The sequence below is a fragment of the Crassostrea angulata genome, chromosome 2 (assembly GCF_025612915.1).
Source record: "Crassostrea angulata isolate pt1a10 chromosome 2, ASM2561291v2, whole genome shotgun sequence".
NCBI lineage: Eukaryota > Metazoa > Mollusca > Bivalvia > Ostreida > Ostreidae > Magallana > Magallana angulata.
In genome coordinates this window covers 33,417,738-33,445,454 of record NC_069112.1, presented here as the reverse complement: position 1 = coordinate 33,445,454, position 27,717 = coordinate 33,417,738, and the positions used below count along the sequence as shown (strand labels likewise).

At 31.9% G+C, this 27,717-nt stretch overlaps 2 protein-coding genes across 2 annotated transcripts; both read left to right on the top strand.

Moving 5' to 3' along the window:
- Positions 1–9,851: 9,851 nt before the first annotated feature.
- Positions 9,852–15,318, top strand: LOC128174215 (uncharacterized). The gene is made up of 4 exons (XM_052839826.1): positions 9,852–9,909; positions 13,109–13,315; positions 13,511–13,756; positions 15,185–15,318. The coding sequence occupies exons 1-4, from the start codon at positions 9,852–9,854 to the stop codon at positions 15,316–15,318; spliced, it is 645 nt and encodes a 214-aa protein (XP_052695786.1).
- Positions 15,319–19,074: 3,756 nt separating this feature from the next.
- On the top strand, positions 19,075–27,322 carry LOC128172118 (receptor-type tyrosine-protein phosphatase T-like). Its single transcript, XM_052837883.1, has 16 exons — positions 19,075–19,376; positions 19,627–19,714; positions 19,893–19,957; positions 20,055–20,091; positions 20,208–20,305; positions 20,846–20,974; positions 21,345–21,493; positions 23,108–23,243; positions 23,570–23,716; positions 23,984–24,071; positions 24,896–24,969; positions 25,075–25,209; positions 25,350–25,472; positions 25,598–25,743; positions 26,660–26,795; positions 27,084–27,322. The coding sequence occupies exons 1-16, from the start codon at positions 19,083–19,085 to the stop codon at positions 27,162–27,164; spliced, it is 1,926 nt and encodes a 641-aa protein (XP_052693843.1). The 5' UTR covers positions 19,075–19,082; the 3' UTR covers positions 27,165–27,322.
- Positions 27,323–27,717: the final 395 nt, after the last annotated feature.

Sequence of the window (27,717 nt, the reverse complement as noted above, 5' to 3'; positions counted from 1 at the left end):
TTTCGTAATAACTCAGATCTGAATCAGAATTATCCAATGATTTTTGCAATCTATATTTTCCCTTCCATAAGGATTAGTTATGCTAAATTATGTTAAATTTGTCTCAGCAGTTCTTGAGAAGACGATTTTTGAAAATCCAGCCCCCCCCCTTTTTCTACAGGTTCGAGGTTTTCTCAGTATTAGAATGCTTTGTGCCAATTTCTTTTAAAAAATTATATTGAATGGAACATGAGTATCTGGACTACTTTCATAGGATTTCAAAAGGAATTTCAAGAAACATGTATATTTTTTACTTCATAAATCCCCCATAGTGATAAAGTACTGGATGAAGTATATCAAATCAACGTGACATTCCATGGATCTAGCACCAAAAAGACAATCTGGAATTATTTACTAGATTTTGATTTTAACCAAATAGTTGAAGCTGATGATATCAATCTCTAATCACAGGTTCTGACAAATCAGAAGCATACGACTGGACTGGATGAAGCAATATAGAAAAGGAGGGGAGTTTCAATTGAATTGGAACCCATCGGTCATTTGCCTTCACGAACTGGATGGCTGGGCAGCCTGACATATCGGAACAAGAATGTTTAGAGATCAGAGGGATCAGCAACTTCAAGTGGCATGACGAAAACTGTAACCATCAACATCTCTTAATTTGTATTTGTGGTTTTTGTTTTGTTTTAAATTTTATTCATTTAAGGCATGTTACATTGCCAGATTTGAAATTAATTTTGGAGATTTTTTTTTTTTATTCTAAATTATTAAAACATAATATTAATTAATGTATGTCAATTGTACAGGAAAAATGTTGATACTATATGAACAAAACCGTCAAACTCCATTAAAGTATATTTTGCGGTGTCCTTTCGTAAGAGGTCATATTTTCTTATATTTTCTCCCGTAATTATAATTATTTTGATTTTAGAACTACTTAACGTTTGCAATTGTTTTCCACTACTGAGTCAAAAATACTCGTAAAAGTGCAGTCACTTTTGGGGAAACACAATATCTTTGAGTGGATTTACGGATGCATTAATTTTTCCGATTGATCTGTGTGTAGGCTTGGCGTTTCACCGCGAGAAATAATTTGTTAGCATGAACACGGATAATGACCGAAAATTGTTATTCTTTACATCCTTCCAATCTTGAGTTGGACCTTTTGATGTTAGGATTAATTTATGAAAACGCACTTTAATGAATAATTTTTTTTCGTTAGCATCATAAGTTTTAAATTAAAAAGCTGTGGTAAAAAATATAAACAGGTTAGGTTTGTGGGGCATATGTTTAGATTATTAACGGTGGATACAGGTTAATTCAAAGGTTACTATATGGAAGGGGTATCCTTAGTTATTTTGATTTAACATAATTTAGAGAAATATCCTCGTAAATATAATCTACATGGAAAGTAAACAGCAGAAAGAAAATATTGTTCATCTTATTTTTAATCATGATAAAATTGATACGCTTAAAAGTTTGTTTTTTTTATTTTGCCGAAAAAGCTGAATTTAAAAAAAAGAAAGATTTTTATTATTTTATTTTTAGTTTTTATAAATACATATACATATACGTAGAGACTTCAGATTTTATTTTAGATTTATTTTACTACTCGGTGTCTACACTTTACTTAAAAACATAAAAGAAGAAACGATGAAATAAGTGAAAGCTTGTGCAGAGCTACAAATCATTTTTTTTCCTTTGAAGAATTGGTAGTTTTATCTGCATAACGGGTATGGAGAGCAAAGAAACTTCAAATATACAGTAATTTTGTTAAGATAAATACATATCTCGTTCTTGTTCGTGCGCTTTTTTCAAACAATAACTTAGCTCTTCAAGAGTGCATTTAAAAAGTAATATATTTATATATACCAAATCTAATTGCACATGAAAAGAAAAATATAAAATATACAAAAATAAAAATCATTGAAAATTTGTTGCCAATGTTTCAAAATATTGTCAAGAAAACATTTTGCAAGAAAAACTCAAATATGTGTGGTAGCATCCTCAGGTAGTGTAAATTCAAGTTGTTTCAAATCATGATCCCCAGGGACAGGGTGAGGCCACAGTGGGGTAGGGGGGTGGTGGTGGTCGAATTTTCATATCGGAAAATAAAAAACAGTCTTAAAAAAATCTTCTTTCCAGATACCGATCGTACAGAAAAGCTGTAACTTGTTTGGGAGCATTTTCATGTAAGGAAGATTCAGGTTTGTTTAAATAATGATTTCTAGGATAGGGAGGGGCATAAAAGGGGGAGGGAGAGGGGGAGGGCTCAAATTTTTACATTGCAATACCTATGGGAAATCTTTAAAATCATCTTTTAAAAACACAATTTGTCAAGAAAAGCTGTTACTTAAGTCAGTAAAGATAGTGTAGATTAAAATTTGTAAAAATCATAATCTTCAGAGGTAGTGTTGGGAGACATAAAAGGAAGGGGGGGGGGGTCTAATTTAACAAAGGCAAACATTTAAACTATTCACAAAAACTCAAATGTTATATATATGGTTTTACTAACATGCAAGCATTTTGACATATTGTTGATTCTATGAAATCGTTGAGACTCTGGCCCCAGGAAATTATTGGACCTCACCAAAGATTCAAAATTTGATATAGGTTTATCATTCCTGCATAAACAGTTAAGATCTCAAAAACTGCAATGCTCAATATGTGATTTATTTTTTAGTATAACATCTCGGTAAACCGACATGTAACAATTTTGACCTTTGTCACCTAAACTCGTACGGCCAACAGTTTTTCCGAGCATTACATGTAACCTGGCAGAGAATCAAATTTAGCGTGAATAAGAGTTATCCAAAATAAAAACAATTTTATAAGAAAGCTTCAATACAACTTCCATAAACAAAAAACACACACGCCATTCGACGCAGACTAATCTGTAAGTTTTAAAAAACACTCATTGAATACACGAATAAAGTGTTGTTGTTTTTTTTCGCTTTTTGATTCTGATAAATGCAAAATACTTAATAAAGAATAATGCATGCATGTAATTACAACATAAATGATGATTTATAGACAAGACTAGTCTTCGGTCACAAAGGAGGTATATGCATATAATACATTGTAATAAAAAAACCAAGAAAAAAACCTAGACGCTCGTTGCGAGCAACGAAAGGTCTTCCATTTGAATGCACCATAAAGTAGACTATAGGGATAACTGTTCCTTTCTATCATTTCTATACACAATAATCAAATTTCATTTAACCCTCTTTAAAATTTCAATAAACATATAATTATACGTAAATTATACATTCAAAAAATCGCTATTATTGTGATTTTTGATAAAATTAAATTGGAGATAAGTAAAATCTGTCATTTCAAATATAAAATCACAAATCTTAACGCAATGAAGGACGAAAAAATATTCGTCACTCAGGGACTGAACCCGCGTCGTCTGGACACAAGTGCACAAATCTAACGCGGACTCTCGCTTCAGGACTTTGGAGCCCAATATATTGAAAATGCATCGATCGATTTTAAAACAATTCCATATTAAAAAGTTTTGAAAGCGTCTCTGTCGAATAAGAGCATAAAAAATTCAAGGAAAAAAATTGAAAAATTAAGGCTTTTCATTGCCGTCCGGTGACAACCGGAAGTGTCGGCAGACGTTCGGATATGCAAGGGACACTGCGGCTAGGGACTCTCTGCCATCCTTGAAAGCTTGAAAGTTTAATCTTTCAGAATTTTTCAGAAAAGAAGCCACAAATAAAAACATAAAATCTTTAGTATCCTGGGACCTGAAGTGACGATCAAAAAAATGATCGACAAGTTTCTTACAAATTCTGTTTAGATTAAGTTTTGAAAGTTTCATGAAAATCAGCTGAAGCCACTACTGAATTCAAAATCCACTGATATTCCCAAATATTGACTGACATTGTCTGACATCCACTGTACATTGACTGTACCTCACTGTACATTTCACTGACTTCCACTGTATCCCACTGTACCCCACTGTACATTGCTACTGAACAGCACTGTATCCCACTGTACACCACTGTACAGTCCTACTGACTTCCACTGTACCCCACTGTACGCCACTGTACAGGGCACTGACCAGCACTGTACCCCACTGTACGCCACTGTACCGGGCACTGACCAGCACTGTACCCCACTGTACGGCACTGTACTATTAATTTGAGAAAAATATCAGATTTTTAAATCTTCAGTATATTTTTTTTCTTCGATATTTTTTTATTATGCTGTATATAGCATTATCATTATGATTACAGATAACTTGACAGAAGAATGCAACAGGTCGTTAAATGTATTTAATATGTTTTCTTTATCAATAAATGTCTATTATTATTGAATGTTACGATCATAAAATTATGATAATTTCCCTAGCTATAAGGTGAAAGTATTGAATTTTTCATGTTGAATCTGATTATTAAAATAGTACATGTCATTATGTTCATCCTGCCAGTCATTCGAAAATACCCCCCCCCCTCCCCCACCAGTAAGGTTACATAATCATTTCTTATTGATGATATATGACAAGCCCTCGATTAAATGATCGGGTTGTTAATTCTCTGTGTCCCATAAGCTGTGTTTAAGCCACTAAAAACAGTCAATTAAACACAGAATCCACAAAATATATCCATGCTTGTTTTTTTTTTTGTACACATGTCCAAATATCAAGACTGCCCGCTTGACTACACAGGTACATTTTGAAGATAGCGTGCGAGTTTCTAGCTCATTTGTTAATTGATTTCTTTTGATTAAAATATTTAAATATACATTGCAAATGTCGGGTTTTAATTTAACAAAAGAACACCTACTGCAGAATACATTATAAATGTTAAACATCAGTGACATATTAAGCGGTAATTAACTGTATCATTATAATTTCAGCAAGAAATAAAAGGAAGGATTTAAATCAAGGAAGGTTGTAACATCTTGTAATATGCGTAGCTGAGTGTATAGTTTTCGTAATATATGATTTACTTTTAAATGTTTAAGAAATAAGATATATAAAATGCCCTTCGCTACACACTTTTTTGTATAATGAGAGAGAGAGAGAGAGAGAGAGAGAGAGAGAGAGAGAGAGAGAGAGAGAGAGAGAGATTACAGGTATATCACTTTCTGACAATATTGTATTGATGTCATTTGCAAGCGTAGAAAAGTTCACAATACAATCTATGTTGGAAGTGGCGGTTGTGATGCCGTAAGGGGATTTTAACGTGCTTATACCTTTCTGACTCGGGCCTCAAGTTTTAGCACTAGAAAATTCATGAGAGAGAGAGAGAGAGAGAGAGAGAGAGAGAGAGATCCATTTATCAGAAATTGATTAGAATAATAAGAAAAATTGATTGTCTATTAATCTGCTTCTTTTACATATCGATTATTTTTCTTTATGTTTTACGTTTATTGTTGCCAACCAACTCCGTGGTTTTAGAAAAATATCTGCAAACTTTAAGTCGAAAAATAAAATGTTATATCGATAATATCACCACCCCCCCCCCCCCCCGTTTTTCTTCCCGAATCCACTTGATACCCCTTGCAGTACTGTGTTATGTCGAAACGATTCATGTTAAGCAATCAGTTATAAAAATTAATGCATTTTTTTTAAATTTTGACCTCGATGTGTAATCACTATTAAATAGAAATAATAAATCCCACTTTTGTGCAAACATTACATGAAACTAGTCCTACATGTAAGTAAATTATAATAATCTTTTAAGACAGGTTTTAAATGATTATGATCCCAATGCAACCGGCAACCATAATGATTTGTTTTAATCAAAAGTGAAAATTCAGATTTTTTTGTTTTTAACAGTGTATTTCCCCGACGTTTACATCCATATTCCTAGGCCCCAACACATATACACAGGTGGTCAGTTTTCACACCTTGACACAGTCACCCGGCCGTGTGTATAGTCTGAGCCTCTCTGTTAGTTCCGGGTTTTTCGTTGTTCCCAGACAGACAAAAGATTTGTTTTCTGTAGACATACACAAAGAAGGAGACAGTATTCTGTCGATATAAAATATTACTTTTTAGCGTTGACTTTCAATCATTAATAATTTTTAAGACAATCATTGAATAACGAACTTCAAACCATTTGAATCCATGGACATTATCCCGAAACTAAAGATAAATACATACTTTAATTTTTTTAATGCCAATATGTAGATTTAGCCGCTGTCAACATTACTACATGATACCGGTAGTACTTTATTTAAATACTAAAATATTCGTACGTTAGCAGAGAGAGAGAGAGAGAGAGAGAGAGAGAGAGAGAGAGAGAGAGAGAGAGAGAGAGAGATATTATGATTATATAGTAGATTTGAAATGTTTGCTATGATACAATATACTGGTTTCAGTAAATGAAGAAAAAAACAGAAGAAAAAAAGAAATATCGTTTTAAAGGCCGAATTGTTTAGGGGGTAAATCTCCGGTGAGGGCGGGGCTTAATTTCTAGAGGTGTGAAAGCCTCCGGGGCTGGAAGTCTACCTGCGATCGTGAACGCTGCTAATCACTATACACAGGAAGCAAATATTACACAAGATATAAATAATTAGTCAGAATTCGTCATAGTTTGAATATCTTTTTGTTTTAATGACCATACGAAGCGATTTTATAAGGAAATGTCGTCCGAGCACGTGTGTACAGCACAATCTAAAAAAATTCAGTAAACTAATTCTGCTTTAAAGATTTAACTCAGTTCATTGTGTTTAGCACTTGACATTGTTTAAGACGTTAATTTTAACAAATATAATTGTATAAGAAAACCATACGATCAGTAAAAATATTCACTTGAATGTAAAGGCAGCCATTATACGATGACAACTAATGGAGTTCGTTTTCCATGGAGTGACGTTTTCGTGCAACAAGTTCCAATTGAGTGTATAATCAGTAAATGCAGCTTTAATAGCTAATAAGTTTGTTTTAAAAAAGAAAATTGTGTATGCATGTTTTGGGCTGCATGCTCATTCATCGTCGTGAAATTTATTAGGTCATATACACTCAACATGATTCAAAAATAAATTGCGTATTTTCAATTACTGAATAATAAAACTATTTTTCTCATTTATCTGACCTTTACACAATTCACTTATTACGGAAAGAGAAAATAAACATGTTTGCCTATTAATTAAGGTGTCGCTTATAATTAAAGAGATGCTAAAATTAAATTGTGATGCAGCAAAAATATTGCGCGGGGGGGGGGGGGGGGCTTATGTATGCCTTCCTGACTTTGGAGGAGAATAGTTACAACATGAGAGAGAGAGAGAGAGAGAGAGAGAGAGAGGAGGGAGGGAGGGAAGGAGGGGGTATATTTTTTCTTATTAAAACTGTTACTACTTGTATATCATGGCAACATTCTTAGCTGTGCAAGAAAAGATACATGTATATGTATTACATGTGTTGATAATGAACAGTGTTCAAATTCAAAAGTATATAATTAAAAGTACCGTAATAGGGTGAAATATTATTTGAACACTGTTCGCTATCACCATATTTCATTTTTAATTTAACACAATACTTATTTTGATATCAGCGACTGGTGCGGGGGGGGGGGGGGGGGGGGTGAGGATTTATAAATGTTTAACATGTTTAATATCCGACTTGATTTAAATAATAAAAAAACGCATCTAAAATGATTAATATAAAGAGTATTTCGTTTATTCATACATGGTATGTTTTTAAAAAAATATATTTCAAATGGATTTAATAATCTAAAGACCACAAATACCCTTATAAGGGAATTACATAATATCTTGAACAAGGTGTCAGACTGACAATTTACAAGGTTGAATATTGGGACATTCACACCTTTTGATCTACTGAAAGTATGTATACTATACACAGATACTGACTCGCTGATCTTCCTGTGAAGTAAAACTTCAAAGACATTTTAAAGTCCAGACCAGTTATCTTCTCTCTTTTGAAAAAAAACTCAGTATGTTGAGCAATATGGTGGAATTTTTTTTATCGTTTAAAAAGTTGTCCCTCCTCCACATATATGTTACATTAACGTTTTATGATTCAGATAATTTAAAACTATCTATAAATTGTAATTCATAGTTTTAAATTCTCTTAATTTTAAAACTTTAATGTAACATATATACTAATATTTATTTGACAATATTGATTAAATGAAATTCATCGAAAAAAAACAAATAGATATTTAGTTACTAAAACATTGATTTTGAAATATATAAAAATATGTTCCCCTTTTTATTGAATAAGTTGCTATATTTTGTATGATAATTGGATTCCGAGTTTTTAGATAAATACATGCGTGGATCGGAGGATGGGGGGGGGGGGTTCAGAGGATAATTTAATTTTTTTAAACTTACATAGTACAACTATCCAAAATATGTCTAAGCTCCCCCAGAAAACAAGTATCCCTGCCCTTTCCCTGGAAAGAATTCTGACCGCGCATGTAATTATATATGAACTTAAAGAAATAGAAGCCCATTTTCTCTCTTGTAAACAGTAGGAAAGAATCAAAACAAATCCAGATTTTGGTCTCAAATAAAGTAAATATTCAATTCATTGTTTAAACATAATAACTTATAAAAAAAAAAAAACTAGGTACAGTGGGTTACAGTGGTGTACAGTATTTGTCTGTACCCTGTACAGTGATGTACAGTGGGGTACAGTGCTGGTCAGTGCCCCGTACAGTGGTGTACAGTGGGGTACAGTGCTGGTCAGTGCCCCGTACAGTGGTGTACAGTGAGGTACAGTGCTGGTCAGTGGGTAGGTACTGTGCTGTCCAGTGAAGTACAGTGGAGTACAGTGGCTCTGTACAGAGGGGTACAGTGGGATACAGTGTGGTACAGTAGCTCTGTACAGTGGGTGTACAGTGGATTTACAGTAGGGTACAGTGGTTATACAGTAGATGTCAGACAATGTCAGTCAATTTTTGGGAATATCAGTGGATTTTGAATTCAGTAGTGAGCGTTTTTGAGAAAACTTGACAGAAAAAAAATAATAGAAGAGGAAAAGAAAACAATGCAATAACAATAAGGTCTTTATTTAAATTTAAAAAAACAAAAACAAATGCATGTTTAAATGAACATATGTATGGAGATGTTTAAACGAAAGATGATTATATTGGTGCGATGATTCAAAGTGACAATGTGAACTTTTTTCTTTGATTTAAGACTATTTAAGACTATTTCACAATACAAATGGTTTATAAACCCCTTTGTTTTGAACATTTCTTGTTTAAAAAAATGTATATGCATTTTTTAATACTCGTGTTTATAATGATATTTATGTTTTAATTCAGACGGGAAAAAAAAATAAAGACTAGTTAAGAAGGTATTACAGTAGAAAAAGTGTTTTATATATATATATATATATATATATATATATATATATATATATATATATATATATATATATATATATATATATATATATATATATATATATATATATATATATATATATGTTTGTTTGTGCATAAGTGTTATGAAAATAAAATCTTCCCCTTATCAGAGTTCGTTTGAAGCTAAGCGTTTTTTTTTTTATCGCACTTATGTATAATAAGTCATTGGATGATCTTTACATGTATAATATCTTCCTGGTGTAGCTTAATGATTTCCAACCAATGATTATCTAACAAAACGCTTCAGTTGTTTTACTTATAAGAACTTCCTGTTGCTTTTTAATTTGCCGTCGTTTAAACATTTGTGTTGTCTTTGCATTGGATTCGGTATTGAGAAGCCAGTCATCTACTTTAATTTATTTAAATATTTTGCATATCATATCGCAGACAACCGTGCACTTATGTATAGTCATGCCTATTTCTTTCCTGTTCTATGTTTGACGTTGGAAATGTATTTACTTTTGACTTGCCATATCAATAATACTGTATGTCATAATGAAGGTGTTAGTTGTGCTAATGTCAATGTGTACCTTGGAAAAATATCATTGCTACGGTACGTAAACGTTACTAGATTTTTTAAAGATGTATCTTATTGATACTCTAGCAATTGAAATGAACGTTACATTTAAACATACTTAAAAAAGATGCACATAAAAAAACAGACTTTACAAATTTCATGTTTGCATTGATATTCATACATTTAATCATGGCTTTGACGTTATTACACTGTGTTTTAAGGTAGGATATATATTTATATTAGTAATTCAAATTTTATTCTAAACCTGTTTTTCCCATTACATAAGATATCTATCTTTTTATTTCGTTTTGCACTAAAAATAGACAATTTCTTTAACAGTTGCAATTTGATTTTAGATAAAAAACTTTTTGAATATCAAGAATGTTATGATATTAAACTAGGTTGCCTAGATATGTATTTAATATCATTTTGACATAATTAAAAAAATGGGGGTCAGTGAGGTAAAATTTTAGATATATGGCTTCAAAGGAAAAGTTAGCTTTAAAAAATCACACATTTTCTATATATTTGCATAATGTTTTGCTAAACGTTTATCAATATATCAAGATTTAATTTTGGACATGTAAAACAGAACCTTTAAAATATGCTACAATCTTATAGAATGTGAAAATTTGAATAATGCTTAAATAATAATTTTTAAAAAAAAGTGTATTGAAAATCATAAAATTCCTTGATTCTGTCATTTTCGTCTAAAAAGCGTTCAACACGAAATAATAGTTTCCACGAAAACTTGTTTCTTTATCGAATTCAAATGGATTTCCGTTATGAATGTTTTGTAATTATGAATTAATAATCATTCTGCTAAGGTTAAATAAATAAAATCATAATCAATTAAAATATAATGACCATCTGCGCAATGAAATCAAAACGTGAGGAGTGAGATGCCTTAAGCATTTAGAAAAATATTGCATATAACTTTATATTCTCACTACATCCACTATATTTAAAACAGTGGGTACTTTAATACAAAAAACATATCTTAAAGCACTGATAATTAATTTTGTCGTTATTACGTATGCATGGGGTGTGAAAACAAATAATATTTTCAATCGCCTTATCTTGATTGAATCTTATAGTCATACTTTTTGAACTGAGTACGAATAATGATATTCTATTATTTTGATCACATGAACATTCTTAATATCTTAAAACGAGTGATCACTGTAACTACGTAAATACTTTGAAATCAACAGTGTAGAGAGGGTCCATGATTTCTTTGCATGCATTCTGATCTTCTGTATGAAAACAAAGCCTTATTTTTTAGTACTTTTCAGCTGTCATCCATCTGAATTTTATTTTATAAAGAACTGTATTTGGTATACCTTATATGCGTGTTAGTTTCATTTTTGTTAGTGAAAAGAATATATTTAAGTTTAGTTTATCTTTGTTTATATATGGCATGGCTGTGTCCTTTCATATGACCTTATTAAATTGTGTAAATATTTTGCCACTTTTACAGCAAAATTGGGAACCTTGATTTTCTCTCTGCACTGGTAAACATTATATATCAAATGGTATACATCATATAAAAAAATTAAGTTTTATTTTACATCTGGAGATGTAAACAGTGCGCATATACCAGCAACATGGTTCTAGTATGTAATTTCTCCCAGATAGCATGACTTTGTTGGGACAACGTTGGCCCAATAAAACTAGTTGCATTGGCCCAATGTTGGCAAATAATGTTGGCCCAATGTAATTTTGCTAATCTGCCCCTCATGTTGGACTAACAACGGCCCAATTTCACATTTGTCATCTTCTGATATTGGCCCAACAGTGGGCCAATGTACGTACCATATGACCAACACTGGCCCAACAGTATTACTACTACTGCGCACGTAGTGTACAGCTGTTGAATGTGATATGTTGTTCTTCAATTAACCATTGCATTAGTATTAGTCTCCTGTTGTTTTTCATTAAATAGCTAAATACATTCCCAATGAGATTTGTCCTAATGTCCTCCAAGAACCGGATATGGATTTCCCAAATTGTACAACTCCGCTGATTTGTATTACTGCTCACTTTTTCGATTGCAAGGGTTAATAATCTTTACAGTATGCCTACTGTCACTGAGCGATAATGTTAACTTCGCTTAAAAAAGAGAATTTGAAGACACTTTTAAAAGTTCAAAATTAATTCAATACAATATCTCAAAAAGAAAGCAATGCCATTTCATAGGAGTTAAAAGTTAAAGTTAAAAAGATTGGATGACCGTGGTCATTCATAGACTTATTTACTTGAAACGAAGAACCCTGTTTAAAGATTTAATTTATAAAGCTGAAATATCATGATTTTCATTTTTTATAAAATAATGGTCTTTGGCTAAACATTTCATGCATAAAAGGTTTCAGGTATATCTGATAGGAAGCTTTCCCACAACCCAGCCCTACACAATTAAATACAATCTAAAAACATCAACTGATAATAAATTAACACCGACAACTCCATATCACAGCTTAAACTTCAGGACTATAAAGTTCATCTAGTAACAAGTTCACCAATGTCTTGTAATTAATTATTATACTGATATGTACAATATAGAATGATTGCAATTCTTTGCAATAGTGAAAAATCACAGAGAACATATTGCAACACGTTATTCATTTAAGGTGAGATGGTTAACATGGAAAGGTCCTTTCCTCGTTCATATATTGCAGAGACATAATCAAACTGCTTTATTTACTTCTTTTTTTTATTCCGTTTTAAAATTCAATTCTGAGATTTATAATACTACAAGCTAAATTATGCTAGAACATGTTTCAACTATTTCACCCACAAAACTCAATTGTTTTTAAAACAGATACATCCTTTCAAGAATCCATGAGCATATTTAAAAGAACTGAAATATTTGGCCAATAGTTTGAATTTGAGTAAACTCTTTGAAACATGTTGTTACTGATAAATGCATTATCAATTTCACAATTAATATGTAATACCTATATTTTTCTGCATTTTGTTCAACAAAATGTCTATGTTAATCTCAAGTAAATTAAAACTGTCTGATGTAAAACAGGTTATCCGTTTTGTTTAAGTTCTACATCGTTTAAAAATATTTTTTAACGAAAAGATGAACAAAATATTCATTGATTGAATCCTAAACATTCCCGATACCTTGTGTTTTGAATACCAAATTAGTACAAAGATATGTTCAAATATCAATAAGGTGAGCAATATATTTAATTATATTTTCATTATGTGTAAATTATTATTACAGAGAACCTCTCTAAAAGAAATTCAACAGTCTTGTCGCTCAGTTCACGCTTCAGGAATCAATCTGCGGCTCTGGCAAATGATGGTGATACTGACACGGGTTATAGCCATTGTTCTCATACTGATGAAAACCAAAAAATTGCTTGGCTCCAAGTAGATCTTGGACAACCTTATAGCATATATAACGTCACGATGTATTATCGACACGAACGTGAGTTTCTTTTGCATAAAATAACAATTAGAATAAAATATTCCAGACAATATAATCCATAATCTGTCAGAATAACGTCAATTCTTCACAATTGGCAATTAATTAACCTCTTAATTTATGATAGTGTTTCACAATTTCTTATTTTTTTAAATTCTGTTCTAAGATATTTCGATTTTGTTCTTTATTATGTTTAAGATTCATGGAAGCCAATTAGACTTAGGCAGTTCTATCTTGATGTATCGGAATCAACAGCAAACATGTCAACAATGGAGAGAACCCGCTGTTACACTGATAATACAACTGAACAGGAATCACCAAAGAGTAAAATCGAAATGCCATGTAAGCACACAGCAAGATATGTCATTGTGGAGACCACATATGACGCACCTGGTGATAACCGCACAGGTGCTATGTTGGAAATTTGTGAAATAGAAGTGTATGGTATGGTTCTTTGTACAATAACCCTTTTTTTTTAAATTCTGGATATCATTTATTTATCAAAATAATCTTGGGAAAAATAAATAGATAAGAAATTGATAAACAAAATGACAAACATTGTACATTTTTATAATTTTAAGATTATTTGTTTTGAAATTTTCGGTACTACTTCAGACATTTTAAAGCATTATATATACCACAAAATAGCGATGATTTCAAACAGTTGTGGAGCCTATATGATTTCGGTTAAATGTTTTTTATGTTAGATAGTTAATATGTATATACTTCACGCTAGGTTGGAAAGATTTCACATGTACAAGTTTGGGAACTTACTTATTTATTATCCTTAAATCAATGTCATAAGATATCAAAACAAAAACTATTCCGCCGAGGGATCACAATAAACACTGAGATAAAAATGTATTACACATAACACGCAGTACAGATGTTTGATCCACCTCAAAATTTATCTCGAGAAATGTCAGCCGAGTTTACTGTGACGTCGTGCATAAATTGTTCTTGGCTTTTCTTTTGTTTTTCGACATACACATGTAACACAGAGTAATGGAGACGTATAAGCTCCCTTAAGGGTCCTCGACATCCCGTGGCTTCTACTTTTTATGACAGTACGTTACAAGATGGCATATTTAGCGCATTGTGAAAAGCTTACCAGTTAGTTATATATCTCTGTGTTGCAGTGGGTGTTGCTTTGTTCTACCAATTCGCAGGTCCCGAGTTTGAATACTGAAGGGATTTTTATTTTCATGAATAGCGGTAAAATTGGAAAAAAAGATTTTTTCCCCCAAACAGTGAATTCTTTTTTTGCGGGGGGGGGGGGGGGGGGGCGGGGGGGGGGGGGTCTAAATACACTACTCAAAATCCATATCTTTAAGTAATTTTGAAGAATGGGCTTTTGGGCAGAACTTTTTACAGGTGTGCAGAGGGCCCTTAAGGTGTGTCAATGTTCAATCGTTACATGTATATCGAAGCTTTATTTAAACCCAACGGAATTATAAATTGTGAGTGAAAATATCATCCATTTTTGAGTAGCACTACGGAAGGCAAAACTTCCAAATAAATTTGTAGGTAAAATTCAAGCACATTTTTTTTTCTCACGCACCTATCCTTTGTGCTTGCTTCGCTTGCCGGTGCGAAGATGTTCTCGCCAAAAATATTCATTATCAATCCTTGCTCTTAGGAATCACACAGCTTATAACCATCAGTAAAACAGTTGTATGAAATAGAGCATGCTCAGCTGTGAATTCTCATATACCTCAAAATTCGTGTGTGAAGAGGCAGGGTGGGGGTATAATTGAAGAACAGAATAGTTAAGGGGAAAACATAAAAGAACATACACTTCGCAAAATATGGAAATAATTTTAAGGTTTCTTGTAAGTTGAGGTAATTTTTATTCTTCTTAAACAATTTTAGGATGCGAAACTGGCAAATATGGCGATAACTGTACGCCATGTGAAGGATGCAAAACGTGTGATATAAACAATGGGAATTGTGGTAAGCTCGAATATCATCTCCAAAAATTGTATAAAGAAAGCATCCAGTCGTAAATATTTTTTTTTATTCTTGAAAAATGATAGCTGCAGGTCTGTAGCTCCAGGTCTGAAAAAAATTGGATGGACGACGTGGAAGCTACAGTGCCTCCCATAGTAAAACAAACTGCAATTTATGGCGCACCAAAAATTGTGCTAGTTTTAGACTGATTATTCTCATTTCCGAACACATTCTGTACAAATGTATGATTCCAAAAAAATTCTCGGACATTTTACTACAGATATCGTCACTTCACTTGCCTTTGGTATTCTTTTAAACACCATCACCAGCCCCGTAAAGTGAAGTGGTGCAGTTTGCTTACATGTAAAAATGGCGACTCTCGATGTCGACGTGAATTAACATACTTCATTTTCCGAGTGCGGATAGCATGTTTAAGAGATAGTTTGAGGCAAGTAAAGTGACGATATCAGTAGTTAATTGCCTGAAAATTTAAATGATACTAAATGTTTTCCCAGAATTTGTGTGAGATTAAGGTCAATCAGTCCAAAACTACCGCATTTTTTGTGCTCCATAAATTGCAGTTTTTTACTATGGGAAGCACTGTAGCTCCCAGGTCGTCCATCTGAAATTTTACAGACCTGCAGCTAGAAGAATGATACACATATATACCAAAAAAACCAAACAAACAAAAAACAACCAATAAAAAAATATAAAAAAAAATATAAAAAAATCAACAACAAAAACCAAACAAACAAAAGAAACAAACAAACCAGTGCACCTTTTTACCCCCAATGAACCCCAATGAACCCCAATGATACCCCAATGAACCCCAATGATACCCCAATGAACCCCAATGTTACCCCAATGATACCCAAATACACCTAATGATACCCCTATGATACCAAATGATATCCCAATGAACCCCAGTGATACCCTAATAAACTTTGAAATATTAATACCCCAATGAAACTAAATGTGTGCATAGTTAAAAGATCTTACGCGCAAGCATGTGAATAAACACCGTACATGTATATAATTAATATCAAGAGTTGTTTTTTTTTCTTTTTGTTTTTGTTCATTTTTGACCGAAAGTTTTCTTAATTCTTTTTTTAAAAACTATTCTTTAAAATTAAAATAAAAAATCGAAACCATGGCTGAATATTTCGAGGAGCTGGCAGAGTTTTAAAAAATCCACACTGAAATGGATGATATATACAATTTGTTCTAGGTCAAATTTCTCTATAATTTTTTATTACTGTCCCAAATAAGAATTTAAAGCAATTTGGGAGCAAAACTAAAAAGCAATTGGGGAGAGAGGGGTTATCCCATTCAACGTTCCCGTTTTGTGCATTCATCATTTATTCGTAAAGACGTAGAACACAATCTGTTCATTGTTTACAAATAAAGTATAAGTATTTACTACCAAACTGCCGAGCATCTTCCCAATTCAAGGGTTTCTGATTCGCAACGCTTCTCAAAAATCGGTTTATATATAGCAGAGCGGATCAGAATCTCTTGAATTGGGAAGATGTCTGTCATGGTATAAAAATGAAATTATAAAACGCTAGCGTATGCGTGTTTGATTGCATCAGATTTGCTTGATCCAAATTATCAGTCCAATTATTAACACGCCTTAAACATCAGCGTTGATGAAAATTTATACACACCCCTTTCCACTAAGCATTGGCTATTATGACGTACAGTTCGGTATGCGACGTTCAACTCCGATCTCCGACTGTATGTCGTCAAATTATTTTAAGGTCAAGATCTAGTAAATGAAAGGTGCTTACAGGTTTATGAAATTGAAGAAATAAATTCTTGTAATGATGCTTCATAAGAATCTCTTTGTTTCATAGAGTGTACCGGGGGTTAAATTTTTGGTAGGTGCAATAAAAAATCCTGTTTTAAACAACTATTTTATATGAAGTATGAAAGATAAAAGCAACATATCTCGGAGTTTTGTCCATTATTGACTATATAATGAAATATATCTAGAATGCCTACAGTCTCTCCAAAAACGGCATTAAACAAGCTCTTGACCTCCTCTTTAAAATGATGTCAAATTGAATATAGCTACCGGGATTCCTTTTCCCGTGATTAAATATCGAATGTCAAAATATTATTTTCTATACATAATTACTTTAAAGCCGTAAAATACGGGAAAAGATTCATCAAATCAATTATGACGTCATAATGGTTCCAGCACCAAAACGATACTCGGGAATCATTTACTAGATCTTTACCTTAAAAGTCGACGTCACATTCCATAGCCCGGCGGATCCAGGATTTGAAGTTAGGGGGGGAGGGTGTCAGTTTTCAATTCATTATTCTGATTTGAGTTTTTAAAAAGCGTTACAAACGATGTCAATTGCAGAGGAAAGATAATAGGTAAGTACGAAACAGATATCCAGCACACGCTTAACTATTACGGCTGATTCTGCTTTATAAAGCCAATGATAAAATAAAAAGTTGTTGACTAGTTATTCGATCCTAAATACAGGCAGTATATGAACATTTGTTACCTAAACTTAATAGTGTATGCATAATAAACAATCTTTTTGTTTAGTATATTTTCTTGGAAGAAATTCATCAAAGTTAGATCTTCAATAATTGTTTACATAATTATAATTTGAGTGTTTTTTTCTTAAAACCAAAGGAAATAGATACAAATGAAACCTTTGAAATAAAATGAAAATTAAAGTGATACATTTTAGAATCAGATTTTGTTATTAGTATAAATAATTTTTCGTTTTCTTTAAAACAACGAAATTGCGCGTTTTTAAATGAATTTGATTTTTGAAAATTTGAAAAAAAAAATTATTACAAAAGATAATAAAATACAGTCACATATATATATTCTTTTAAATTTTAAAAAAATCTCAGATTTTAAAGCAATGAATTACAATACCGCCTTATTTTGTAGCATGTAATGGAAAAAATTGTGGAGAAGACTGCGAACATAGCTGTAACGTAATCTGTGAAAACCAGATCTGCAATCGTACAACCGGGGTACGTACTGTCATCAACGAGGTGCCTATCACAATAAATTGAAACAAATCACATTTAGTATTTGGTTTCTCTTCATTACTATATGTATTTTTTAAATGTACATGATATCTTTTTCACTTTTAAATTACTATAGATATATGAAAGGTATCTATTTATAAAAAGTACGTTGTGATTTCTTTATATTATTTGTCATCACTTTAAAATGTATGTACTGTTATGTATTTTCAAGAAAAGAAGGTATCGAAAATCAATTCAATGTAAACCTTTTTTCCTTATATGATGTATTCACATTCAGAGGTACCATGCTATACTTCTTCACCCTTCTGATGATGTTTAATTACGTTTTTCTTTGCATTACTTTGTGTATCGAATTTTTGTAGGTGAAGGAACGTTTGAAGATTTTTATTATCGGCGGAAGTATATCAGCTGTCATCGTCCTAATTGCAGTTGCTGTTCTTATTATCAAATGCATAAACAAAAGGTGAGATTGAACTTCATAATCACATTTATCAATATTAAGTTTGTGGAGAAAACTTTAAGATGGCTTTTTCGAAATTTTGTTAATTTAACATCATGTTTGAAGATTGATTATAAAAATATGATTTGTAGTTCCCTGCCACGTGGTCGGGACACTGGATATGTTGAGGAACACCCAAGGAGCAGCTTACATTTCCAGTGCAAGTTTATATCATCTCGTCCTTGACTTTATTATGTTTGATGAATTATGTATTAAAAATATGCAAAGTGAGATATATTATATATTTTTAATTTTTTCTGTTTTCAAACAAATATTGTAGCCATTGAAAATACCATGCCAAATCTCACCAATATGTACCAGAATGTGGAAAGGGAAAATCAAAATAGTTTTTCAAGTTCGAGGAAAGCATCCAGCAAACGCGTGAGGAAATTAGAAAAGACGACGGTCCAGATTATTGAATTAAAAAATGATGATATAGACATCGATGAAAAAATACACGAGGAGAATCCTTATGGAGATTTTTATGTAAACGATGAAACTCTATCGGATATTGCTGTATCAAACTTTGAAAAAATAATCGAAGAAAAATCCAAAAATGACGACGATGGTTTTAAGAAAGAGTATGCGGTAAGAATAAGAATATATATGTTAATCAATTTTTTTTTTACATTGCAATTTCTTTGTACACCAATCCTAGAAATACAAATATAAATAAAAATGTAACATCTTCACTTTTAAATCACAGTTTACGATATGTTGTGTCTGCTGTTAGAAATATTGCAAAGAAATATCTGTCTGGGCATTTCAAAAATATTCAACTTCCCGTCATTTTATGTATTCATAGAATATAGTAAGCATGCAGTGCTATTGTTTGTAGACATTGGCTTATGGAGAAAGGTATCCCTGTGTAATTGGAAAACTTCCCGAAAATCTCACAAAGAACAGATTCAAAACGACTTCTCCGTGTAAGTACTTTCATGTCTTCATTGAAGCAATCCAAAATAACACGTCTTATGGGTTCTATCTGTGATTTGAAAAGAGGATCAACCGTACTTTTAAAATGTTAACAACACTGTTATTATTGTTGTATTTTCCTTACCATTCATAGTACTATTCTTAATGTTAAAAAAATGATTATTGCAGATGACCATTCGAGAGTTCAACTAAAGAAAAAGCAATCAGATTATGTCAACGCAAATTATATTGATGTAAGTATATTTACTGTAATTATAAATTTAACTAAAATAAATAAAACCATCAAAAGCACAATTGGATTCATAACAATAAGTTTTATTGTTTTCTAAGGGTCTTAAAGAAGACAACGTTTACATCGCAACACAAGGTAATATGATCATACATTGTACATTTGTGAATTATATGCCCCCCCCCCCCCCCCAAAAAAAAAAAGACTCGGAACTGTAAACGTAGCATTTCATTGTTTTCTAACTCTTTTTCTAGGACCTAAACAAAACACGGTGGCCGATTTTTGGTGCATGGTTTGGCAGGAACACATTGAACAAATCATAATGTTAACAAACGTCATGGAAGGAAACACGGTGAATAATGCTAGCTATATCTTTGTTTTGTTCTTTTTTGTCTATTGGTTTTTCTATGTGATTGGTCACAGCTGAGTCCATATGAGGCATTCGGCAAATTTTACTTTTTGGTCACGCGTCGGGTCTTGCACTATTTTATTTCCTATGCAATAAAATCTCATTTAAAACTTTAATTGCACGAATATTACCAAATAAATTTTACTCTTATGCGTTTTCCTTGAAAGCAGATCATTATACTGTTACATGCATAATGATTAAAATCGCGTTTTTCTTCACATATGCGTAAGAATATTAATCGGGGGTATAACTCGCTTAATAAAAGTAAAGCTTATCCATGCATTGGTATTTTGGAAATGAACAAAACGGTGCATTATATCTTATTGATCATAATTATTGCATGTACCTTACTACATTTGCATTACGAAAAATAGAGCTGATCATTGTTATTACATGCCGGCCATTCCTTTTAAAGGAATAAATGTTCACGAATTCGCTTGGAACTTTTGTGTAATTATTACTTGTTGTCTTACTTATCTGTAGGCAAAATGTTTCCAGTACTGGCCAGCCCTAGAAACCTCTATGGATTGTGACAGTTTTACATTAATTACAACTGATGAAAGACACTACGCGTACTATGTTATCCGTAAGCTGAAAATGATACACAAAAAGGTAAAATCTTTAAAATTTTCTAAGACTACGAAATAGATTTAAAATGGTTATCTTTCGCAATGTTTAAGTTTTTGAACTGTCAATTAAGACTATGTTAAAAAAGATTTTTTTTGTTTGAAAAAAAATGCAAAACCTAGTAACACGGTTTTTATGAAATTCAATAAAACTATGTCCGAAGACGTTAATTGTTGCTTCAAAATATTCATTCATGCAAGACAGCCCACTTCAGAATAACATAAACGTTGGCATCTGAAGTTGAATTGTACATACAACGATACCGAAAAGTTTCTGTAAGCTAATGCGTGGTTTTTTTTTAATATACATGTGAGTTTCAAGTTGGACAAAAAATAGATTGTTTTGTTAATTTTAGGACAACAAATGTAGAACGGTCAACCAGTATCATTACACTTCCTGGCCGGATCACGGCATACCTGAACCGCTTTGTCTTTTATTATTCAACAACCACGTTACAAGAACCAAAAATGCAACAAAGAAAATCCATGTGTTAGTACACTGCAGGTATGTTTCAATTAATGATGAATACAGGTAAAAGACCAATAAAAATGTTGAGAAGATGTTGGCTCCGTCGTTTTAAGATACACAGTGATATACTAAAATTATCATTCCCGAAGTACCTTGTAACACGAGATTTAACTGGCGAACATGCCGAGTGTAAATTTCCGTACACCCGACCGGAGCTAGAGGTAAAAAAAACAATGCGTTGTCTCTTTGAATTATTTTATTCTATTTTAGTGTTTTATGCCCTTGATTTGACATGATACTCGGACATTTTGGTTAACATAGCCAAAATATTCGGTAACCATGTCCAATCAAGGGTGTACGGGAATATACCCCGGGTACGGCCTCAGGGTGTATGGAAAACAACCCGATGTAAATGTCTGTACACCTTTTAATGGACATGGATAACGAATTAATTTGCAATCTTAACCAAAAACATTCGTTTACAATATACAAGAAGAAGCATGTTTCTAATATCAAAAATGTCGTGTTGTCATATGTTTGGGAGTCATTTGTTACCGATAGTTTATTTTCGTTGCGTGAGTATTCCCTTTTTATTGATATATTTGAATAAAACTTGACATACTTTAAATGGTGAACTCCTTATTTATCCATCGGTTAGATTATGTCATCATTTAAAACCCAAAACATATTGTTTTTGTGCTTTTTCACGCTCCGAATTTGCCGTTTGTTTTACGATTTACTGTACCAGTAAATGGCTTCGTGATGATAACATAGTAAAATCCCTGTAGATGTTGATTATATATTCTGCAAATTGTAAATTGAATTATGCCCCTTGTGTGGTCAGCTTATAGGTCATAGGGGTTATTATACATAAACAAAACTCATTAGAATTATTCGTTTATTATCATACGGTAATGCAAAAAATGCTATTCAATACATAATTGTGCAATCAGGCGTTCAACTGCGCCATGAATCTCGCAGAATTTAGTAAATTCCTTTTGTTTATAAATGTTATTTGTATTGATATTATATGTCAAATCAACGAAGGGATATAATAACGTATTACAAACTTATTATAATAAGTAACTTATTACGTCACTTCCCCCACAGCTGAAAGTGCAAAGATGTAAATCAGCGGTAAACAATGATCGTTAAAGCTCATGTTTAAAACATATTCAAGAAAGCTTTCAAGCAAACTTACTATTCTTTATTCGAAACAGAAGACTGAATTAAAAAATCTCGGATAATGGCGTGCTAAAAACCCAAACCCTCAGTTTAGCCGATAACTGGTCTTAGCCGATAACTGGTACAGTACCAGTATGCCTGTTCTAATTTATCTATTAAAATAACAGGTACTTTATGTGATTTAAAAATCAAAATTTGGATAACATGTTGGTTTTTTTTATCAGGCAAATGCAGCAGCAAGTTTGTTATTAATAGCTAGGAAAACCATCTGATAACTACTATAGAAAATAATAGTGTCGGTAATTATTTATTCAATGTCTGAAGGGAAAAATGATATAATTCAAAATTGTTGACTAAATGGGCAATTAATAGGAGTAGCGTTTAGTATTAGAATATTTTGAAACCAATGATTCCAGAATTATTATTTCTAAGAAGAAATCTCATTATTTTATGTGGACCTAAAAGTGCTGGGATCGGAAGGACAGGAACCTATATAGCTATAGACGCCCTGTACGAAGAATGTAAACAGAAGAAGAGGATAAACATTGCCGATTATGTAGAAAAAATGCGAGAAAAAAGAATGAATATGGTCCAGACATACGTAAATATAATTTACAATACCTTAGTCATCCGTTTGTAAAGCGTATCAATTTATATATGTTGAAAATGAACATTGTGTGCCTGTACATAAACACAATAATTACATGTAATTCTGGTTGACATTAGATCGGTTAACAAACATGTATAGCTTTCTCAATATACAATACAATGGTACCAATATAATATTTCAAGTGTAGTTTAAGCACCTACATGTATAGCTTTCTCAATGACACCAATATAATAATTCAAGTGTACTTTAAGCACCTACATGTACGAAAACAAAACCATTGAATTATATGAATCACGTATAGATAAACTTTGTTTTAGGAACAATACAAGACAATCTTCTTGACTCTTCATGAAGCGATTAAGGCGCCAGTTGCCGTTTATGATACAACAGAGTTCCTTTCAAAACTAAAGACTACGCACAAAGACAAACCAACTAATGTTTCATTACTTAGGAAAGATTTCAAGGTTAATGGTATTTTTGGTGTCAAAATATCTTTATTGAATTAGTTCTCAGGAATGAACAGTCAAATTCCTATACCAAATAATAAAATATGATATTTAATTTTTTAAACTATTGACATTTTAACTAAGCTTCAAATGAAGGAACATTTTACAATGTTTGTTTTAAGCACTTCCTGCACATAAAATATATCTAAAAACAGAATGCAGAAAACACTCATTAAATATGTGTCAACATTTAAATGTATATAATTCTGAGTTTTTCATAAATAGAGACTTGTGTCAATTTGCCCAAAATACACGGAGAAAGATTACAAAATGGCGGCACAACACAAAGATATATCGTCCACAATCAAACCTCGTATGTAAACTCAACTTTGTATTTCTTGATTGGTCTGTAGAATTATTTTCATGTTGATTGCATTTTCAAACAATATATAATTTTTGAAAGCTTCTTGAAGCTCATCAGAGCCAATAACTCAAGTCAGCCTTCCTGATAAAATTAATCTGTTGTTGTCAGCGGCTGCATCCTAGGTAAAACATTTAAAAAAAATAGTATGTTTTTTTTTTATTCCAGAGCCACTGATCCTAGTTAAACATACTTTGACCAAGATCTAATTTTATAAGGAAATTTCTTCAAGTTCAACTCAATACAAACCAAAAATAAAAGTCGAAATCCCCCTCCTTAGATAATGGAAAGTGATTGAGAAAGAATAAAAATGGACGGAGTTGATGTCAAAATTTCATCAACACTATCTTTTTTTTAATTTAAACATCATCATCCATGCTAGATTTTAGTATGTTCAAAAAATGACGAAGTAATAAAATAAGGTATGATAAAATAATAGAATAACATCGTTTGGAAATTGTTCACATTCAGTCATATTTAAAGGAACCCTAGATAAAGAGGTGTTTTATATGGCTGTTTAGTTTATTTATACTTTAACCTAATGGTGAAATGAGAAATAATTGAACACTTGTAAAAAACGTTTAAGTCTAATATCCTAAACTTTTTCGTCAATTTCAATTAAAAATAATAGAAATGTATCCACATGGAATGCGAATTTAATCATGCAATTTTTCTTTTATTGTTTATTTTTGTTTATTTAAAAATCAATCGAAAATGTGCATGCTTTTTCATTTAGATCTATCAATTTCTCCTAATTCATTGTGATCAAATTTTAGTTGACAAATATGTTTTGTTCCTGACGTCGTATGTTCCAAAGCGCGGGACTTACATCAACGCAATATCTCTGCCCGTAAGTGTGTAAACGCCAAAATGATACAATTGAAGTTAAAGACTTTCTACAATTCATCACATCCAAACACGAACTGTTCTATCAATTATTTCGTTTTATCTTTAGTCTTTCACCAATCCAACTGCGTTTATAGTCACCCATTTCCAGACAACAGATAACGCCGTAGATTTCCTGCGACTGATCACTGATCATGACTCAAAAGTAGTCGTATCCATGGAACCGCTCTCCAGTGCTGAATCTGTACGATTCTTACATTCCCAATATAACTATTATCGTTGTATCTGCATAATTGAAATATGAATATATGTGCATTCATATTATCTGATTAACACTGATTAACACCTAAATATAAATATTATAATTATGTCCATGTGTTACAGGAAAACAAATGGATGCCATGTATAACATCTAGATTAGAAACTATATATCCGTTTAAAATTCAACTACAGCAAGAACGTATAACAGAAATTAAATGTTGCCAGGTTAAAATAACGAAAAAAGCTGTGAGTACATATTTTGGTCCTTTTTTTAGCAATTACACTTAAAATCTAAACAAGAGTGATAGTTATGAAAACGTGTTCTTTGAAGATACTGTTTTCAAATAATGTTTTGTGTTGTTTTGAACCAGAATGGGGATCAAACCTGGTCGGCTGACCTGATAGAGCCAATGTTTAGTCTCGACCCTGGTGACCCTCGGGCAATTTCTCAAATCGTGGGATTGGTGTCGTTTGTACAGAACACAGAGACAGAGGGTCCGATTATTATAATCAGCAGGTATTACTACTGCTTGTATCTTTTTTATCTTATGATTTGATAACTAGGATAAATATCAATTTAAGAAGGTATTTATTTCTGGAATAAAGATATGCATGCAAAATTAAGAAAAAAACTACAAACGGAATGTAATTAACGTTTGTATTTCTTGAAGTGGAATATTATATGCACATGTACCGCTTGACTGGGACTTAGTTATAACACCGACGGTTCTCAGTTGTATGCTTATATTAATAAAAATAAATATAGGAATGGTTTGTTTAATAAGTTAAACTGTGCTACAATTTTTTTTTTTCATAAATGTTAAAAAAGATTACAGTTACAAAAGAAAAAAAAAGGTCTGCGTTATTTTCCGAACACTAACCTTAAAGCTCTTTAGATGAAATTGTATGATAACCCTTCTTTATGATTGAAAGACATTTTGTAAACTTTATGTTTTTATTTCGATATATGTCATTCTAAATAATTTCATCCTCTTAATTCCTTCATTAAAAAAAAATAAAAGCTTTTTCCAAACTCCCTTGACTTTTTCGTTATTTTTATTATTGTATAGTTATAAAGCTCATTACAATTATTTGCAGCCAAGATAATACTAATTCAGTTTTTCTAAAGAAAAAAAGATGAAAATCAAATCATGTACAATTAATAGGATAGTAGGCAGGATTTTTACGCTAGAAATACTATTAAAAACATATAAATTATGTATCCATCAATTATTTTATGAGTGTGTCAAGCAACTTTATTCAAAAATGTATTGTATGCATTTTCTATTTAGTCAATAGAAGTATAATAATAAATTTTGTGGAACATTATACAAATCATATATAATTTTTATATCACCTTAAAAATATTAAATGTATATTGCTATGTTGCAATTCTAGTATCATTGAAACATTGTGCTTAATCTTACTGTAAGGGATGGAGCCGCTCTGTGTGGTGTTTTCTGTGCTGTATACAACCTGATACAACAAATGACAATGGACGAGGAGATAGACGTGTTCTCTGTGGTCAGACTCCTACAAACACGACGTCCTGAACTGTGCTCAACTATGGTAAGTAGACACGCGCACCCACCGTCGTTCATCACCTTAATATCTATTTATCATAGTTATCATTAATGTTTTTAAATTGAAAAGAAAAAACTAAAACTAAATCGATTGCTTTGATGCATTAAATAAATCTGAAAAAAAAATTACTTTAACAGATGGGGATTTACCAATTCTCCTTTGTTGCTTGATTCTACAGTGTAACATAAAATAGATGAATGCTTATGATAAATACATGTTGACCCTTTCCTTTTGACATTTGACATTAACTTAACATTCATATATTTAATACAGGAGGAGTACATATTAATCCACGATGTTTTGATGGAGTTTCTGCGGTCTGGAACGGAGGGACATGTTTACTACAACCAATGAATCTGTATTATGAACTTTTTGTCTACTGAATTCAGAGTTTTATCAGAAACATAGGTGTATAAAACATGGACAAACTAGTTCGCTAATTGTTATCAAACACTAAGCAAATAATTATTATCACTTTAACCAATGTTTGTTTCAATGTAATAAATATAATGCTTTCCCTTTGTATTTTGAGAGAAATAAAATGTATAAAGATGAATTTTCTTTTGACTATGTTGTCTTTTCGATCTGCTAATAAGGATGCTTCAACTAAAGTAGTCCGAGATATCTATGATGGATGGTTCAAACGTTACGCGTTTTTATTGAAATTTAGAATCTTTTAGGAGCAAGTATTGAAATAAGGTGTCTCAGATCATTTTGATATAATTAAATTAAAGAATGCTTTAATTATATTTTTACATTCGTAAAAGTTTTAGGTCACTTTATCTTGTGATTAAGCACGCAGCGATAACAAGCATCGTTAACAATTCGAAACATCTTAGGACTGAAGGGCTATACATGCATTTAAATATTCTCTTAGAAGTCAGTAAAAAGGTTTTTCTTTACCATC